This window comes from Balaenoptera borealis, assembly GCF_965194805.1.
Source record: "Balaenoptera borealis genome assembly, chromosome: 3".
Lineage (NCBI taxonomy): Eukaryota > Metazoa > Chordata > Mammalia > Artiodactyla > Balaenopteridae > Balaenoptera > Balaenoptera borealis.
In genome coordinates, this window is record NC_138866.1 from 15,042,645 (window position 1) to 15,063,700 (window position 21,056).

Sequence of the window (21,056 nt, forward strand, 5' to 3'; positions counted from 1 at the left end):
TTAGGAGGACTGTTGTCATTAGCTGCTGCATAACTATGAAAAAAGGACAACTGGTCCTTTAAAAAGTAATTGTGTTACCTGTAAACTGGGTTCACCTCTTGGTGGGTGTCGAACCAAAAGACACAATCAAGCCAAAGATTGGGAGAAGGATTTATATTACTTGAAGCAAGTAAGGAGAACACCAGGGATCTTTCCCAAACCAGTGTCTCCCCAGTAGCAAAACTGGGGAGGTTTTCAGCTAAGGGCATATATTCATGAAGGGGCTTGGGCAGAAGAGAATTCAGCATAGAATTAGGGCAAAAGTCAACAGTCCAAGCTTTAGTTGATTGAAATCACAAGGGTCAGAAAAGGTCAAAATCATCATCCATTAGGTTCCAGTTGATCTGGTAGTTGAGTACTTCTGGCTAATCTTTACCACTGAAACAGAACTGGGAGATTTTACAATTGATTTATTATCTTTGCTATTGATAACAATCATTTGATTCTGCATCCTTTTGTTTCCTTAAGGTCATTAATTACTGAGACCTGTACAAGGACAAGTGGTGTGGCCAGGCTTAGATCACAAAATGACCTAGGCCAAAAAATGACTTCTGTCAAGAAAGCCATGCCTGGTTCTCTTTCTCTGGAGGCTCCCTACTCTATCTGCTTACAATTGCTCAGACTTCTGTTTCTATTACTGGTGGGCAAGTTATTCAGAAAGAACTCTTCCATTGAAAACAACTAAAAATGCTGGTTAAAATGTAAATCACCTTTAAACTGTTCTTTGAACAGTTTAAAGGAACTATCAGACACATTGCGAAAAAAAATGGGAATTTAGGAGCAGTTGTGGGCCAAAGCCACTTTTGCACTGAGGGCATTTTTCTTCCATTGATTAAACTTGGGCTCTTTATGGCTTTCTACTGGGGCATAGGGGCAGAAGTCAAGACCAGGGCTTGCCCAAGGGGAGTAGTCCAAAACACCATGCTAGAACTATAGATTAAGCTATGAAAAAATATCCCCTGCAAATTTATGTGGGGATGGAGATCTTGCTTCTTGTTTCAAGTTTTGATAGCACAGGAAGTATATAAAGCAGCTTGATGTTATTATTCAAACAACATTAATAGTTCCAATAACTTTACCACAGTGTTGTTTACAAAACAGAATTCAGCTGAGTTAATTTGAAGACCTAAATGGCTTTATCAAATGATTCATGAATTGGGCAGCATCCCATCTAGAAAGTAGAAAAGTGCTCTGAGGAGCTGTACAAAATGAGAGGTTTTTAAAGGCAGAAAAGGAGTGGAACAAGAAAGTCAAAAACAAAAGAAAGGATTATTTCAGGCAAGGTCACCTTCCTTTGAGGGAAGGGTAGGGGAGGTGGTCCATCAATCTGTCATGCAGATTACCTCATTACTGTGGATCGGAAATTTCAGAATGATTGGTTTAAAATTCCACTCCTGGGAGAAGCTGAAACTGCAGTTAGGTTAGTTATTAAGTTTTGGTTTGTTGATGTGAGGCTTAGCACAAGTGACTCCATTTTGGGCCTGTTGTTTCTTTTCTTTTCTCCCTTCCTCCCTTTCTCCCTTCGTTCCTTCCAACAGTTTCAAATTAGTTCTGCTTTTGCCTTATAATTTTAGGTTCAATTTATTAAGAAACAGTATCAAATCTGCAGCAAAAGCTAATTTCTAAAGCTCTTCAGTGTTTAATAATGGTAGTTGAGGGAGTTCCCTGGCAATCCAGTGGTTAAGACTCTGTGCTCCTGATGCAGGGGGCACAGGTTTGATCCCTGGTCAGGGAACTAAGATCCCGCATGCCACGCAGCACAGCCAAAATAATAATAATAATAATAATAATGGTAGTTGAGGGCAATTTTGATCTGGAAAGATTTCAGTCTTGGCTCAGAGCAAAATATCATAATAAAACTTTACCATTGCTAAGCCATTAACCTGCTGTGTAGTAGGGCAAGTCAAGATTTTTAGCTACTGTTCCTGATAAAAACTCAGAACCAGTAATGGGTAAATCCACTGGAGAAAATGAAGTTCACCTTTAACACTATTGGTTCTAAAACACATGATTCAAGTGTGTGTGGGTGTGTGTGCGCAAAATACTTGCAAAAGAATAATACAGTGAATACTCATAGGCTTTAAACAACTTACATTTTCAAGTAAATTTGTAAATTTGTCTAAGCCATTTTTCCCCATACATATTTTTATACCCCAATGTGATTCTACTTTGCATTGTATTGGATTACTGTTTTCTCACTAATGTCTTTGAAAATACTCTAGCCTGTAGTTGTTTCATGCAAACTATTTGTAGAAGCTAATTCTTTATCACTTCAAACTTGCCATTGACTCCTCAAATAAACAACTGAGTAGTATTAGTAACATCTGTTGACTTATCAAGACTCAAGGAAAACCACTCAAAAGTATTTGCCTTGTTTTTAATTAACTGTTGAGGTTGTTCCCAACACACTCAACTCTTTAAGCAACTGTTCTTGCCAAAAGGCTAATTGTCTTAAATTTATTTTTTCTGGACACATTTCTTCAGCTACTGCAATGTAAAATTATTTAGTTAATCCATTACGAATAGATAGCTTTCTTTGCTTGTCTAACAAATGAGCCACTCGAAAACTTACTTGTGTAAGTAAAACCTCATTCTGCTGTAATTTTAAATTTCTGATTTTTCTGACCATTGCTTTCCTGTGAGTTGAAAATATTGTGATGAGTGCTTAGTCTGGTAATGTTAATGTATCTTTGTATTCTGTCATTGCATAATAAACATAATGCATTACCATCTAATTCAATAGCAGTGTAATCCACACTCTACTGTGCCTTAAAAACGCAACATTCGAAGTTCACTTTTCTCTTGTTTTGACATGATGGGTATCTGCTGGAAATAAAAAATAATAAAATGCCATGATGTGACAATACACATAGGACTCGAGATTCTATCAGGTTATAATTGTGTCACTGCAATTTGTAGTGCACCAAAATAGTGCAAGGTGATCTGTGTCACATACCATCTACTATCTGTTTTGCAGGCACTCAAGTCCACCTCTGTAGTATGAAAGCAGCCATAGACAATATGAAAACAAACCGGTGTGGCTGTGTTCCCATAAAAATTGATCTGTGGACACTGAAATTTGAATTTCATATAATTTTCTCATGTCTCAAAATGTTATTCTTTGAAAAATTTTTTCAACCGTTTAAAAATGTAAAAGCAAGGAGGGGGATCAAGATGGCAGAGTAGGAAGACATGGAGCTCACCTTCCCCCACAAACACGTCAAAAATACATCTACATGTGGAGTAATTCTCATGGGAAACTAACTGGAAACTGACAGAAGAACTCCTATACAACCAAAGCTGCAAGAAATATTTTCATATAACTGGGTAGGATGGAAAAAAAAGATATCAGGTCAGGACCTGCACCCCTGGGAAGGATCTGAAAGGAGAAGGTCTGCATGGAAGGACCCTTGCCCTGGAGAGCAAGCAGCTTGAGCTACAATCTGGGCATCCCAGTCCTAGGATCCTACGCAGAGGAGACAAGCTCCCTTACCTTCTGGGAGAACCACTGGGACAGACAGAAGGGCTAGAGCAGCCTAGACTCTACTTGCAAGGAGCGTGCACATGCTGACTTGCCAATACTCAGGGTGGAGAGAGCCCTGCACTGGTGGCTGCCACCTCACCATACTCCCCAGTCTGAATGGGGGAAACACCCTGGCCCCGCTCACTCCATACCACAGCCTGACATGAGATCTGGGCCAACCAGGCCCTGGGAAAAGACGCAGAGACAGACCGTGGGCCTGGGGTGGCGGTGACCCTTGTCAGCACACACAGGAGCATGCAGCAGTTGGTCTCCCAGTGAGAGTGCCCTGTTCCTACTCACTGCACACTGCAGATTAGCGTTAGATCTGGGGCAGACAAGTCCTGGGAGAAGACTGCCAGAGAGATAGCCCAGGTCTCTGGCAGCAGTGCAGCCTCAATTCCTGCAGCCACAGTACCCTGACCCCCAGCCCCAGCCTACTCCACACTACAGCCTTGTGCTAGATCTGGGACAAACACAACAGAGGAAGGGATGCAACCTCGGCCTGCTTCTAAGTGGAGCCGCAGATGCCTACACAGGTGGCATGTAGGTCCTCTGTGAGTGCACAGGCCTCATTTGCTTCAGCACTCACTTCCTTTGGGGCAGGGCACACACTCAAGGGCAACAGAGCCTGGTCAAGCCCGACCCTCAGGGCTTCTACTCCAACAACTGAGGAGCAGACCCTGTCCCTGACAGGGTGGCAGTAGCCATGGAGCAGAGAGGGAGTCCTGCCTTACGCCCTGAACAGGCTTTAGATCCTCCAACACCAACTGCCACCCCCCTCCCCACCACCACCAACCCCTCCCGATCAAGAGGATAATGGCCAGCATACCCTGAGGAAAGATGTGGCTGGCATTCACACCAAAACCAGCCCTTGCACCAAAGGCATTGGACACACATAGTCTGCACAGGGACACTCCCACATAAAAACATCCCTATAAGACTGTAGTCAATAACAGTCTCTCCTAAATTCATAGAGACAGAGAAAGTTAAGTAAAATGAAAAGGCAGAGGAACTACTCCCAATTGAAAGAACAAGAGCAATTCCCTGAAAGAACAAATAATGAAAGAGAGCTCACCAGTCTACCAGACCCCAAGTTCAAAAAGGTGATAATAAAAATGCTAACTGAATTAAGAAGGATTATTGATAGGAAAGCAGATCGCTGTAACAAGGAACTAGAAACCATAAAGATGAACCAGTCAAAAATAGACAATTCAAAAAAAACAATAGATAATTGCTGAGGTAAAAACCAATTTAGAAGCAACGAATAGCCAACTAAATGACACAGAAGAATGAATAAGTGATCTGAAAGATAGAATAATGGACATCACCCAATCAGAACAGCAGACAGAAAGACAAATGAAAAAAAAAAGCAATATATGAGACCTATGGGATAATATAAAATGTGCCAACCTATGCATAATAGGAATTCCAGAAGGAGAAACGGGAGAGAAGGGGATCGAAAATGTATTTGAAGAAATTATAGCTGAAAACTTCCCAAACCTAAAGAAGGAAACAGATATACAGGTACAGGAAGCACAGAGGGTCCCAAACAAGATGAACCCAAACAGACCCACATCTAGACATATCATAATTGAAATGGTAAAAGTTAAAGAGAGGGTTCTAAATACAGCAAGAGAAAAACAAAGAGTCCGTTACAAGGGAACTTCCATAAAGATAACAGCTGATTTCTCTGCAGAAACTTTGCAGGCCAGAATGGAATGACATGATATATTGAAAGTCCTGAAAGAGAAAAACCTGCAACCTAGGATACTCTACCCAGCAAGATTGTCATTTAGTATAGAAGGAGGGATAAAGAATTTCTCAGACAAGCAAAAATTAGAAGATTTCAGCAATACTACACCTACCCTGAAAGAAATATTGAAGGATCTTCTCTAAATAGAAGAGAAGCAAGAATCTATAGGAAAGGGAAAAATCACAATAGGAAAGGCAATATATAGTAAGGATTAAAGGTCACTTAAATTAGCCAGATGTAGATGAAAAAACAGTAAAAAAAAAAATTATATAAGTGATTATGATTACAATAAACGGTAAAAGAATAAGCATGAAGATGTAAAATAGAACATCAAAATTACAAAATGTGGGGGAGGGGAACATAAAATGTAGATCTTGTAGAATGTGTTTGAACTTGAATGACTGTCAGTTTAAAGCAAGTTGATATAGTTATGAGTCAACATACTAGAACTCTGTGGTAACCACAAATCAAAAACACATAATAGGGGGACTTCCCTGGCAGTCGAGTGGTTAAGACTTCACCTTCCAATGCAGGGGGCCCGGGTTCGATCCCTGGTCAGGGAACTAGATCCCACATGCATGCCACAACTAAGAGTTCACATGCCACAACTAAGGAGGCTGCATGCCACAACTAAGGAGCTGTCGAGCTACAACTAAGGAGCTGTCGAGCTGCAACTAAGGAGCCGGCAAGCCGCAACTAAGGAGCCCACCTGCTGCAACTAAGTAGCCCACGTGCTGCAACCAAGGACCAGGCAAGCTGCAACTAAGGAGCCTGCCTGCTGCAACTAAGACCCTGTGCAACCAAATAAATAAAAAGAAAGAAAGATAAAGAAGGGCATTGTACAGGGATAAAGGAATCAATACAAGAGGAGAATATTATACTCGTTAACATACATGCTCCCAATATAGGAGCACCTACCTATATAAAACAAATACAGACATAAAGGGAGAAATTGACAACACAATAATAGTAGGAGACTTTAACACTCCACTGACATGAATGGACAGATCTTCCAGACAGAAAATTAATAAGGCAACAGAGGTTCTAAATGACATAGTAGATTAGTTGGACTTAATTAATATCTACAGGACACTACATCTAAAAAAACAGAGTACGCTTTCTAGTTGTGCATGGAATGTTCTCTAGGATGGACCACATATTAGGTCAGAAAACAAGCCTCAGTAAATTTAAGAGAATAGAAATTATTTCAAGCATCTTTTCTGACCACAACAGTATGAAACTAGAAATCAACCACAGAATGAAAAACAGGAAAAGAACAACCACTTGGAGACTAAACAACATGCTACTAAATAACCAATGCATCAATGATGAAATCAAAGAAGAAATCATAAAATACCTAGAGACAAACAAAAATGAAAACACAACTTTACAAAATCTATGGATGCAGCAAAAACAGTTCTAGGAGGGAAGTTCATGGTGATACAGGCCTTATTCAAGAAACAAGAAAAATCTCAAACAACCTAACCTACCAACTAAAAGAATTGGAAAAAGAACAAACAAAACCCAAAGTCAGCAGAAGGAAGGAAATAATAAAGATCAGAGAGGAAATAAATAGAGATCAAAAAAACAATAGATCAATAAACCCAAGAGCTGATATTTTGAAAAGTTGAACAAAATTGACAAACCTCTAGGCAGACTCACCAAGAAAAGAGGATCCAAGTAAACAAAATAAGAAATGAAAGAGGAGAAATAACAACTGACACCACAGAAATACTAAAAAATCATAAGAGCATATACTATGAACAGTTACATGCCAACAAATTGGACAACCTAGAATAAATGGACAAGTTTCTAGAAGCATAACTGCTATAACTGAATTAAGAAGAAACACATAATTTGAACATACCAATCACTAGACGTGAGATAGGATCTGTAGTAAAAACAAAAACAAAAACAAAAAAACAACCTCCCTGCAAACCAAAGTCTAGGACCAGACGGCTTCACTGGGGAATTCTACCAAACATACAAAGAATTTATACCTGTCCTCAAACTATTCCAAAAAATTGAAGAGGAGGGAACATTCCCAAATTAATTCTGTGGGGCAACCATCACCCAGATACCAAAACCAGACAGAGACACTACAGAAAAAAAATTACCAGTCAATAATCTTTGATGAATACAGATGCAAAAATCCTCAACAAAATATTAGCAAACCGAATCCAGCAATACATTAAGAGGATCATACACCATGATCAAATTGGATTCATTCCAGGGTCACAAGGATAGTTCAGCATACTCAAATTAATCATTGTGATGCACTATGTTAACAAAAGAAAGGACAAAAACCACGTGATCAACTCAATAGATGCAGAAAAAGCATTTTAAAAAATTCAGTATCCATTCATGATAAAAACTCTCACCAAAGTGGGTATAGAGGGAACACATCTCAACATAATAAAAGCTGCTTATGACAAGCCTACAGCCAACATAATACTCAACAGTGAAAAGCTAAATGCTTTCCCACTAAATTCAAAATCAAGACAAGGATGCCCAATCTCACCACTTCTATTCAACATAGTATTGGAAGTCCTAGCCACAGAAATCAGACAAGAAAAAGAAATAAGAGGTATCCAGATTATAAAGGAAGAGATAAAACTGTAACTATTTGGAAATGACATGATACTCTACATAGAGAACCCTGAAGTCTTCACACAAAAACTATTAGAACTAATAAATGACTTTATCATGGTAGCAGGATACAACATTAATATACAGAAATCTGTTCCATTTCTTTATACTAATAATGAAATATCAGAAAGAGAAAATTTTTTTTTAAATTCCATTTAAAATCACATCAAAGAAAAAATAACTAGGAATAAACTTAACAGAGGAGGTGAAAGACCTATGCACTGAAAACTACAAAATACTGAAAGAGGAAATTGAAGATGATTCAAAGAAATGGAAAAATATACCACGTTCCTGGATTGGAAAAATTAATATTGTTAAAAATGTCCATACTACCCAAAGCAGTCTACAGATTAAATGCAATCCCTATCAAAATACCTATGACATTTTTCACAGAACTAGAACAAACAATCCTAAAATGTATATGGAACCACAAAAGACCCAGAATTAGCAAAGAAATTCTGAGAAAAAAAGAACAAAGCTGGAGGTATAATCTTTTCAGACTTCAGACTATACTACAAAGCTGCAGTACAGTACTGTACTACAAAACAGCATGCGACTGACACAAAAACAGACATATAGATCAATGGAATCGAATAGAGAACCCAGGAATAAACTCATGCACCTGCGGTCAATTAATCTACGACAAAGAAGGCAAGAATATACAATGGAGAAAAGATAATTTCTTCAACAGGTTATGTTAGGAAAGCTGGACAGCCACATGTAAATTAATAAAATTAGAACATTCCCTGACAACATATACAAAAATAAATTCAAAATGGTTTAACGACCTAAGTGTAAGACACGATACCATAAAACTTCTAGAAGAGAACATAGGCATAACATTCTCTGACATAAATCAGAGAATCTTATCTGTTTTCTACTGAGCCCGTGTGCCACGACTACTGAAGCCTGAGCACCTAGAGCCTGTGCTCCGCAGCAAGAGAAGCCAACGTGATGAGAAGGCCTTGCACCACAACGAAGAGCAGCCCCCACTCACTGCAACTAGAGAAAGCCCGCACACAGCAACAAAGACCCAATGCAGCCATAAATAAATAAATAAATAAATTTATTTATTTATTTATTTTAAAAAAAAGAAGAAAAGAAGCTTACAGTCACCAAAGCGGGTGGGGGAAAAATTAGGAGTATAGTATTAACACAAACCACTCTACATAAAATAAACAATAAGAATTTACTGTATAGCACCGGGAATTATATTCAATATCTTATAATAACCTATAATGGAATATAATCTGCAAAAAATAATAACTGAATCACTACGCTGTATACCTGAAACTAACACAATATTGTAAATCAACTATACTTCAATTAAAAAAATGCAAAACCCATTCTTAGCTTGTAGACTATACAAAGACAGGCAATGGACCCAGTGTGGCCCACAATCTGTGGGCATAGAAAGTCATCAGGAAGTATCATGTTTAATGTTGAAACACTGAAAGTTTTTCTTTAGAATGAGGAAGAAGAAAATGGTGCCCACTTTCACCATTATATTTTTCATTATTATATTCCTCACCATTATATTCAGCTACAGACTAGAAGTGTTTGTCAGCGCAGTGATCCCAAATATATATATATATATATATATATATATGTATGTATGTATATATGTGTGTGTATATATATATGTATATATGTGTGTGTATATATGTATATATTTTCAATAGATGTATATATAGAGAGAGATTTTTGAATAGAAAGGAAGAAACAACTCATTTGCAGGTGTTATAATTGTATATGTAGAGAAGTAAAAGGAAAATACAGAGAAATTATTGGAATTAAAAAGAGAATTTAGCAAATTTCCTGGATATAGAAACAATATACAAAATCATAGAAAACAGCAAAAACAAACAATTTTTTAAAATAAGATACTGCTATAAAACATTTAAAAATATACTTAGTTTTGCTGATCTTTTCCTAACCTTTTAGAGTAGATGCTGGTTCATTAAGTTGTAGCCTTTATTTTGATAATATCTGGATTTAAATTTCTCCCTAAGTGCTGTCTCAGCTATACCCCACAAGTTTTGATATGAAATACTTCTGTTATAATTTACTTCGAAAATGTTACTGGTTTTCATTAGAATTTTGGTCTTTGTCCTTTAGGTTATTTGGAAGTGTAATACTTAACTTTCAAACAATGGGCATTTTTTACTTCTTGTTACAGTTTTCCAACATTAGGGTCTGGAAAAGACTGAATTTGCATAATCTAAAGTGTTATTCTTAAATTAAAAGACTAAATATGGTGTATACCATACACCACTGTACTGTATATGTATCTCCCCTTTAATCAGGGTAGAAATCATCCACCTAAAATAAATGATTGGAAAAAATTAATGTTATTACATCGTCTTAAAAATAAAAGATTCTGATATTCTGCCCACCGCTCCCACAGTAGGAGCTGGTTCCAAGGACTCGCCTTTAGAGAGTAATGTGTTGTTGAGACCACCTGGACCGGAGACTCTGCTTCATTATCTTCAAGGCAAGAAGAGGCAGCATGACAGTGGCCCTGTTGGTAGAGGACTTGATTTGGCACCTGAGTCTGCTTCTTACTACCTGTGTACCTGGGGCAAGTTTTCTGGTCGCTGTCAACTTCAGTTTCCTCATCTGGCTAATTGGGAGTACAGGGCCCTGGCTCATCCTCCCACAGCCCCCAGTGAGGAAGGCAGAACATTCCTAGAGCTGGGGAGAGAGCAACGTTCTCCAGAGCCAGGCAGCTCAGAAACAGTCAAACTTTTCTCTAGGCCAAAAGGTCAGAATCAGAAAAGTCTGAATGAAAAATTCTGGAGCAGAAATTCTGAGGTGGAGCCCAGCAGCCTGTGTTTTCACAAGCCCTCCAAGTGGTTCTGATGCCCTAAAAATTGAGAGTCACTGATCCACTCCATTCTGTTGCTTTGCTCCATATTCGGCTGAGTCCAAAATAGCCATATGACTGACAAGGTCTTGGTGCTCTGACTGGCTGTCAGACCTGAGCCTCGGAGGTGGGAGAGCTGAGTTCAGGACATTGGACCACCAGAGACCTCCCGGCCCCGTGTAATATCATTTGGCAAGAGCTCTCCCAGAGATCTCTGTCTCAACAATAAGACCCAGCTCCACCCAACGACCAGCAAGCTACAGTGCTGGACACCCCATGCCAAACAACTAGCAAAACAGGAACACAACCCCACCCATTAGCAGAGAGGCTGCCTAAAACTGTAAGTTCACAGACACCCCAGAAGACACCACCAGACACAGCCCTGCCCACCAGAAAGACAAGATCCAGCCTCATCCACCAGAACACAGGCACCAGTCCACTTCACCAGGAAGCCTACACAAGCCACTGAACCATCCTTACCCATTGGGGGCAGACACCAAAAACAACGGGAACTACGAACCTGCAGCCTGCGAAAAGGAGACCCCAAACACAGTAAGTTAAGCAAAATGAGAAGACAGAGAAATATACAGCAGATGAAGGAGCAAGGTAAAAACCCACCAGACCAAACAACTGAAGAGGAAATAGGCAGTCTACCTGAAAAAGAAATCAGAGTAATGATAGTAAAAATGATCCAAAATCTTGGAAATAGAATGGAGAAAATACAAGAAACATTTAACAAGGACCTAGAAGAACTAAAGAGCAAACAAACAATGATGAACAACACAATAAATGAAATTAAAAATTCTCTAGAAGGAATCAATAGCAGAATAACTGAGGCAGAAGAATGGGTAAGTGACCTGGAAGATAAAATAGTGGAAATAACTACTGCAGAGCAGAATAAAGAAAAAAGAATGAAAAGAAATGAGGACAGTCTCAGAGACCTCTGGGACAACATTAAATGCACCAACATTCGAATTATAGGGGTCCCAGAAGAAGAAGAGAAAAAGAAAGGGACTGAGAAAATATTTAAAGAGATTATAGTTGAAAACTTCCCTAATATGGGAAAGGAAATAGTCAATCAAGTCCAAGAGGTGCAGTGAGTCCCATACAGGATAAATCCAAGGAGAAACATGCCAAGAAACAAATTAATCAAATTATCAAAAATTAAATACAAAGACAAATTAAAAGCAGCAAGGGAAAAGCAATAATTAACATACAAGGGAATCCCCATAAGGTTAACAGCTGATCTTTCAGCAGAAACTCTGCAAGCCAGAACAGACTGGCAGGGTATATTTAAAGTGACAAAAGGGAAAAACCTACAACCAAGATTACTCTGCGCAGCAAGGATCTCATTCAGGTTTGACGGAGAAGTTAAAACCTTTACAGACAAGCAAAAGCTAAGAGAATTCAGCACCACAAAACCAGCTCTACAACAAATGCTAAAGGAACTTCTCTAGGCAGGAAACACAAGAGAAGTAAAAGACTTACAATAACAAACCCAAAACAATTAAGAAAATGGTAATAGGAACATACATATCAATAATTACCTTAAATGTAAATGGATTAAATGCTCCAACCAAAAGACATAGACTGGCTGAATGGATACAAAAACAAGGCCCGTATATATGCTGTCTACAAGAGACCCACTTCAGACCTAGGGACACATACAGACTGAAAGTGAGGGGATGGAAAAAGATGTTCCATGCAAATGGAAATCAAAAGAAAGCTGTAGTAGCAATTCTCATATCAGACAAAATAGACTTTAAAATAAAGACGATCACAAGAGACAAGGACACTACATAATGACAAAGGGATCAATCCAAGAAGAAGATATAACAATTGTAAATATTTACGCACCCAACATAGGAGCACCTCAATACATAAGGCAAATGCTAACAGCCATAAAAGGGGAAATCAACAATAACACAATAATAGTAGGGGACTTTAACACCCCACTTTCACCAATGGACAGATCATCCAAAATGAAAATAAATAAGGAAACACAAGCTTTAAATGATACATTAACCAAGATGGATTTAATTGATATTTATAGGACATTCCATCCAAAAACAGCAGATTACACTTTCCTCTCAAGTGATCATGGAACATTCTCCAGTATAGATCATATCTTGGGTCACAAGTCCAGCCTTGGTAAATTTAAGAAAATTGAAATTGTATCAAGTATCTTTTCCGACCGCAACGCTATGAGACTGCATATCAATTACAGGAAAATATCTGTAAAAAATACAAACACGTGGAGGCTAAACAATACACTACTGAATAACCAAGAGATCACTGAAGAAATCAGAGGAAATCAAAAAATACCTAGACACAAATGACAATGAAAACACGACAACCCAAAACCTATGGGATGCACCAAAAACAGTTCTAAGAGGGAAGTTTATAGCAATATAATCCTACCTCAAGGAACAAGAAAAATCTCCAACAACCTAACCTTACACCTAAAGCAATTAGAGAAAGAAGACAAAAAAACCCCAAAGTTAGCAGAAGGAAAGAAATCATAAAGATCAGATCAGAAATAAATGAGAAAGAAATGAAGGAAATGACAGCAAAGATCAATAAAACTAAAAGCTGGTTCTTTGAGAAGATAAACAAAATTGGTAAACCATTAGCCAGACTCATCAAGAAAAAAAGGGAGAAGACTCAAATGAACAGAATTAGAAATGAAAAAGGAGAAGTAACAACTGACACTGCAGAAATAAAAAGGATCATGAGAGATTACTACAAGCAACTATAGGCCAATAAAATGGGCAACCTGGAGGAAATGGACAAATTCTTAGAAAAGCACACTCTTCTGAAGCTGAACCAGGAAGAAATAGAAAATATAAACAGACCAATCACAAGCACTGAAATTGAAACGGTGATTAAAAATCTTACAACAAACCAAAGCCCAGGACAAGATGGCTTCACAGGAGAATTCTATCAAACATTTAGAGAAGAGCTAACACCTATCCTTCTCAAACTCTTCCAAAATATAGCAGAGGGAGGAACACTCCCAAACTCATTCTATGAGGCCACCATCACCCTGATACCAAAACCACACAAAGATGGCACAAAAAAAGAAAACTACAGGCCCGTATCACTGATGAACATAGATGCAAAAATCCTCAACAAAATACTAGCAAACAGAATCCAGCAGCACATTAAAAGGATCATACACCATGATCAAGTGGGGTTTATCCCAGGAATGCAAGGATTCTTCATTATAAGCAAATCAATCAGTGTGATACACCATATTCACAAATGGAAGGAGGAAAACCATATGATCATCTCAGTAGGTGCAGAAAAAGCTTTCGACATAATTCAACACCCATTTATGATAAAAACTCTCCAGAAAGTACGCATAGAGGGAACTTACCTGAACATAATAAAGGCCATATATGACAGACCCACAGCCAACATCGTTCTCAACAGTGAAAAACTGAAACCATTTCCACTAAGATCTGGAATAAGACAAGGTTGCCCACTCTCACCACTAATATTCAACATAGTTTTGGAAGTTTTAGCCTAGCAATCAGAGACAAAAAATAAATAAAAGGAATCCAAATCGGAAAAAGAAGAAGTAAAGCTGTCACTGTTTGCAGATGACATGATACTGTACATAGAGAATCCTAAAGATACTACCAGAAAACTACTAGAGCTAATCAATGAATTTGGTAAAGTAGCAGGATACAAACTTAATGCACAGAAATTTCTTGCATTCCTATACACTAATGATGAAAAATCTGGAAGAGAAATTAAGGAAACACTCCCATTTACCCTTGCAACAAAAAGAATAAAATACCTAGGAATAAACCTACCTAAGGAGACAAAAGACCTGTATGCCAAAAACTATAAGGTACTGATGAAAGAAATTAAAGGCGATACAAACAGATGGAGACATACCATGTTCTTGGATTGGAAGAATCAGTATTGTGAAAATGACTGTACTACCGAAATCAATCTACAGATTCAATGCAATCCCTATCAAACTACCAATGGCATTTTTCACAGAATAAGAACAAAAATTTCACAATTTCTGTGGAAACACAGAAGACCCCGAATAGCCAAAGCAATCTTGAGGTAGAAAAACAGAGCAGGAGGAATCAGGCTCCCTGACTTCAGACTGACTACAAAGCTACAGTAATCAAGACAGTATGGTACTGGCACAAAAATAGAAACATAGATCAATGGAACAGGATAGAAAGCCCAGAGATAAAGCCATGCACATATGGTCACCTTATCTTTGATTAAGGAGGCAAGAATACACAATGGCAAATGACAGCCTCTTCAATAAGTGGTGCTGGCACAACTGGACAGCTACATGTAAAAGAATGAAATTAGAACACTCCCTAGCACCATACACAACAATAAACTCAAAATGGATTAAAGACCTAAATGTAAGGCCAGGCACTATCAAACTCTTAGAGGAAAACATAGGCAGAACACTCTATGACATAAATCACAGCAAGATCCTTTTTGACTGACTTCCTGGAGAAATGGAAGTAAAAACGAACATAAACAAATGGGACCTAATGAAACTTAAAAGCTTTTGCACAGCAAAAGTAACCATAAACAAGACGAAAACACCACCCTCAAAATGGGATAAAATATTTACAAACGAAGCAACTTACAAAGCCTTAATCTCCAAAATATACAAGCAGCTCATGTAGCTCATTCTCAAAAAAACAAACAACCCAATTGGAAAATGGGCAGAAGACCTAAATAGACATTTCTCCAAAGAAGATAAACAGATTGCCAACAAACACATGAAAGGATGCTCAACATCATTAATCATTAGAGAAATGCAAATCAAAACCACAATGAGGTATCACCTCACCCCGGTCAGAATGGCCATCATCAAAAAATCTACAAACAATAAATGCTGGAGAGGGTGTGGAGAAAAGGGAACCCTCTTGCACTGTTGGTAGGAATGTAAATTGATACATCCACTATGGAGAACAGTATGGAGGTTCCTCAAAAAACTAAAAATAGAACTAGCATACGACCCAGCAATCCCACTACTGGGCATATACCCTGAGAAAACCATAATTCGAAGAGAGTCATGTACCACAATATTCATTGAAGCTCTATTTACAATAGCCAGGACATGGAAGCAACCTAAGTGTCCATCGACAGATGAATGGATAAAGAAGATGTGGCACATATATACAATGGAATATTACTCAGCCATAAAAAGAAACGAAATTGAGTTATTTGCAGTGAGGTGGATGGACCTAGAGTCTGTCATACAGAGTGAAGTAGGTCAGAAAGAGAAAAACAAATACAATATGCTAACACATATATATGGAATCTAAAAAAAGAAAATGGCTCTGAAGAACCTAGGGGCAGGACAGGAATAAAGCTGCAGACGTAGAAAATGGACTTGAGGACACGGGGAGAGGGAAGGGTAAACTGGGACGAAGTGAGAGAGTGGCATTGACATATATACACTACCAAATGTAAAATAGATAGCTAGTGGGAAGCAGCCGCATAGCACAGGGAGATCAGCTCAGTGCTTTGTGACCACCTAGAGGGGTGGGATAGGGAGGGTGGGCGGGAGATGCAAGAGGGAGGGGATATGGGGATATATGTATATGTGTAGCTGATTCACTTTGTTATTCAGCAGAAACTAACACAACAATGTAAACAATTATGCTCCAATAAAGATGTTTAAATGAATAAATAAAAAATAAAAGATTCTATTAACCCTTGTCATTTTAAGCATTAAGAATACTTCTGTTTCGTAGATAAGAATTCCCGGCCACAAGCATACAGTTAAAAATATAGGTTTATCTTGCCTCCTTAAAATGAAATTATTATTTTAACCAACAGTTTTTTCATAGAGTCTATCATTTTTTAAGTGTATGTTTGTTAACTATTCTTTTATTTTAATTAAATATTACAGGATATGGAGCCTAGTTGATCATGCACTAATAGCAAGGTGTAATATGGAAGAACCAATTCGTTGTGCAGCTGTAAATGTAGATGGGATCCATCTTGCCCTTGGAATGAAGGATGGCTCATTCACTGTACTTAGAGTAAGGTATGTATTAGGGTAGAAGTAGAAAGAGAGTAAATTTCTGTTAAGTGAGATAGAGTGCATAGTACTTATTTTTATCTATTTCCTTTCTCCCTCCCTTCTTATTAATATATATTTTTTCAGATATTAGTTTCATTAAGTATAAAAAATATGTTTATAAAAATGGCTTTGTCAGAAAATTAACTCAAAAACCTTGGTTTGGGGGATCAAGAATGCTTAGTAGAATAATGACTAAAATTTTGAGTTAAATTTGGGTCTTGATTTCCATTTCTTGGTAGTATTGATTTTCAGTAATGATCTTCTGACATGGAAGAGAGAGAAGGAGACCTTGAAACTGTTAAAAATGAGTGAATGGTTTTGTTGTTATTTGCAGATTTATGCTTTGAAGAAAATGCCTGCGTCTCTTCCTTTGTTTGGGTAATTAGAAAAGTTTAAAGAATTTGTTAAAGCAGTTAACATCTTTTGTTGGATTATGGATATGTTGGATTATTGTGTTCAGCTGAATTCTATACAGCCATTTAAAAATTTGCTGTAGATCCACACGTGTTCACGAGGACAAGTGTCTATGAAATTTTTCACATCTAGTTTAATGAATCGTAGGACCATCCACCCAGTTGCCCAATCCAGAAACCATTGATTCATTTCTCTCCTTTGCCTCTCATGTCTAGTTAATCACTAAATTCTGGAGAACCTAATTCCTAAATAGCTCTCAAATTAATCTACTTCCTTCCACTCTCACCATTGTACTCTTGTATAAACTTTTGCCATGTCTTACCTGGATTGGTGGAATAGCATCTCAGCTGGTCTCCTTACCTCCTATTTTGCTTCCTCAAGTCCTTTTTACACTCTACAGTTATAGTGATGCCTTTTAAAACACATTTGTTTGCATCCCTCCTCTTTCTAAAGTATGATAAAAGCATCGCACTGTCCTTAGGATGAAGTTCATAATTCTTAACATAGCGTATCCTGCCCATATCTCTAGCCTATTTCTTTCTACCGCAATCTCTTTCTTTTAGCATGTATAAAACATCTTTCACTTTTTCAGATACATCATGTTCTCTTGTACTTCTGAGCTGCTATAGATATGACTCTTCTTTCTGGGACAGGTTTCTATAATGAGATACACTGAGATTTTTCTCTTAATCTAATTTTTTTATTGTGATAAAACATACATAATATAAAATTTACCATTTTAAACATTTTTAAGTGTAAAATTCAGTGTCATTAAGTACATTTGGGTTGGTTTACAACCAAGAATTTAAGATGCATGTAAAACACCTGAGAATTTCTATCAGATAGTTGGTATGCATTAAAAATAGTGATTGTTATTTTTTCGTTTGTACATTTACTTGTCCTTTCAATTATTGTATGCAAGAAACTGGGTGAATAAGTTATCTCTAATAAGTCAATATTTTAGCAACTCAAAAATATTCTTTTTTTGGGGTAAGGGAGGCATGCGTCGCACAGCTTGCGCGATCTCAGTTCCCTGACCAGGGATTGAACTCTGGGCCGTGGCAGTGAAAGCCTGGAATCCTAACCAATAGGCCACCAAGGAGCTCCCTCAAAGATATTCCTAATCCTTCTTAATTTACCTGGTCACTGTTTCTTCTTGGTTCACTGTGTATATTCTCCGTATCATAGAGCAGAATTCGTAAGTATAGCAGTAGCAAAGTACCCTCACAGGAGTGGTTATGTTATGATTAGAGGAACATAGCATAGATTAGAAACTAACACACTGATTCTTAAATTGGGGTACAAGGTGATATGCCAGGGCAAAATCATATAACTTCTTAGAACATCTCTTTTCCTTGTTACAAAAATGTTAATTTTATACTAAAAGAAACACTAATATCATGGAATCAAATGAAAAATTGCAAATATTTTTCAAATTAGAAGATATATATGAATATATATAAAACTTTGACTCATGGTGGGCTGCATGGTATTATCAACATCAAACTCTTCCAAGGCGCTAATTCATTCTCATAAGTAATTAGGGAGACTTCAGTGGAAGAGCCTGGTGAGCATGGTTAATAAATTATGCTGAAGATGGAGTAAGGTTTCCTGCAGTGTATGGGGTAGACTTTAGTTGTGAAAACATTAACGTTGCCATTTTAGATTCTACCAGTCGCTAGCCAGTTGTCTTTTCTGACAGTGTCACTGCTGAGTTATATCAACTTTAAAAGGATTAGGACAGTTTTCCACCTAACTAATCACACATTCATTTAAAATTTTTTTCAACATATTTATATTTTGTCTGCCTCATTTCATGGGAGTAATAAGTTCTGAAAGTTGTTTCCTGGCTTTCAAAAAGTAACTCTTTGTATATGTCCATTACTTTTTCACATCAAAGTTTTTTTTATCTCTCTGCCCCCACCAAGAGCACTATTAAAAACATGCTCAAATATGTCTTATCTTAAAATTCCTACCTCGAGCCTGAGGCCCTCTTTGGTTATATCACATCTCTACTCTCTTCTCTTTCACAGTAAAAATCTCAAAAAACTGCCTATTTTACTATCTCTCTTTCCTTCCAATTAACTTATCAACTTTCTACCCCTATTCCAATATAGCTTTTGCCTTCATCTTTAAATTGGAAAACCTTCACTAATAGTGCCCTGTAACTAAAACCAGGAGATATTTTTCAGTTCTCATCTAAATTGATTCTCAGCAGTAAATTTGACCCCTTTAACAACTTGCTCCTTCTCAAAACATTCTCTTCCCTGGCTTTAGATGTTAATTCTTTCTCTTTTCAGCCTCTGGCTCCATTTTCTTTGTAGGCTAATTATCTTCTGCCTACCCAGTAAAATTGAAGTGCCTCAAAGCTCAGATTCTAGGCTTTCTGCTCTTTTTGACTCTATTATCTTCCTAGGTAATCTCATCCTGCCTCTAGCTTCAGTTACTACCCATAGCCTGATGATCCCGGATGCATAGTTCTAGCCCTGTTATCACCTCTAAACTCCAGTCATGCATATCCAGTTGCTTATTTAACATCACTTGGGTATCTCAAAGATGTCTGCAATTCAGCATGTCCAAAGCTGAACCCAGCATCCCCCGTCCCAAACTGATCTTCTGTCTCTGGGCCCTATTCTGTCCATGTTCTTGTATAAGCCAAAAACCTAGGCATTATCACTGATACCTCTCTCTCTCTCTAACCACCATTTCTTTTTTTTTTTTTTTTTTTTTTACATCTTTATTGGAGTATAATTGCTTTACAATGTTGTGTTAGTTTCTGCTGTATAACAAAGTGAATCAGCTATATGTATACATATATTATCATATCCCCTCCTTCTTGAGCCTCCCTCCCACCCTCCCTATCCCACCCCGCTAGGTGGTCACAAAGCACTGAGCTGATCTCCCTGTGCTATGCATCTGCTTCCCACTAGCTATCTATTTTACATTTGGTAGTGTATATATGTCAATGCTACTGTCTCACTTCATCCCAGCTTCCCCTTCTCCCCTCCCCTGTGTCCTCAAGTCCATTCTCTACGACTGTGTCTTTATTCCTGTCCTGCCCCTAGGTTCATCAGAACCTTTTTTTTTTTTTTTTTTACATTCCATATACATGTGTTAGCATATTTTTTCTCTTTTTGACTTACTTCACTCTGTATGACAGACTCTAGGTCCATCCACCTCACTATAAGTAACTCAATTTCGTTTCTTTTTGTGGCTGAGTAATATTCCATTGTATATATGTGCCACATCTTCTTTATCCATTCATCTGTCGATAGACACTTAGGTTGCTTCCATGTCCTGGCTATTGTAAATAGTGCTGTAGTGAACACTGTGGTACATGTCTCTTTTTGAATTATGGTTTTCTCAGGGTATATGCCCAGTAGTGGGATTGCTGGGTCATATAGTAGTTCTATTTTTAGTTTTTTGAGGAACCTTTCTCCCTTGCTGCCTCCCTCTTCTCCGCCTCTCCACCAACTCCACATGTTTGGAAACTCAGTAGTGTTTAACTAAGTGTTTACCCATTTTTATATAATACCCTGTTATTATTCTGGAAAATCAGTTATAAGGCATCATTAAAAAAAATATTTAACTTTGCTGGCTGACATGGTCACTAATTGGGAAGAATTTATATTCTATTAAAAAAGGTCAAAGAGATTGAAATAAAAGTAACTAGTGGTATCTATATAAAGATATACATTCAAATGTATTACTGAAATAATACAAATCAATT

The 21,056-nt window shown here is 37.7% G+C and overlaps 1 protein-coding gene across 14 annotated transcripts in view; it reads left to right on the forward strand.

Moving 5' to 3' along the window:
* Positions 1 to 21,056, forward strand: part of EML5 (EMAP like 5) — a 162,131-nt gene that overhangs the window by 49,276 nt on the left and 91,799 nt on the right. For all 14 annotated transcript variants that reach the window (XR_014242212.1, XR_014242213.1, XR_014242214.1 and 11 more), the window contains exon 8: positions 16,739 to 16,876. Coding sequence is in view for 11 of the 14 variants with exons in the window: in XM_082383652.1 (XP_082239778.1) it covers positions 16,739 to 16,876 (138 nt within the window). In the remaining 3 variants the exon portion in view is untranslated. The remainder of the gene's footprint in view (positions 1 to 16,738; positions 16,877 to 21,056) is intronic.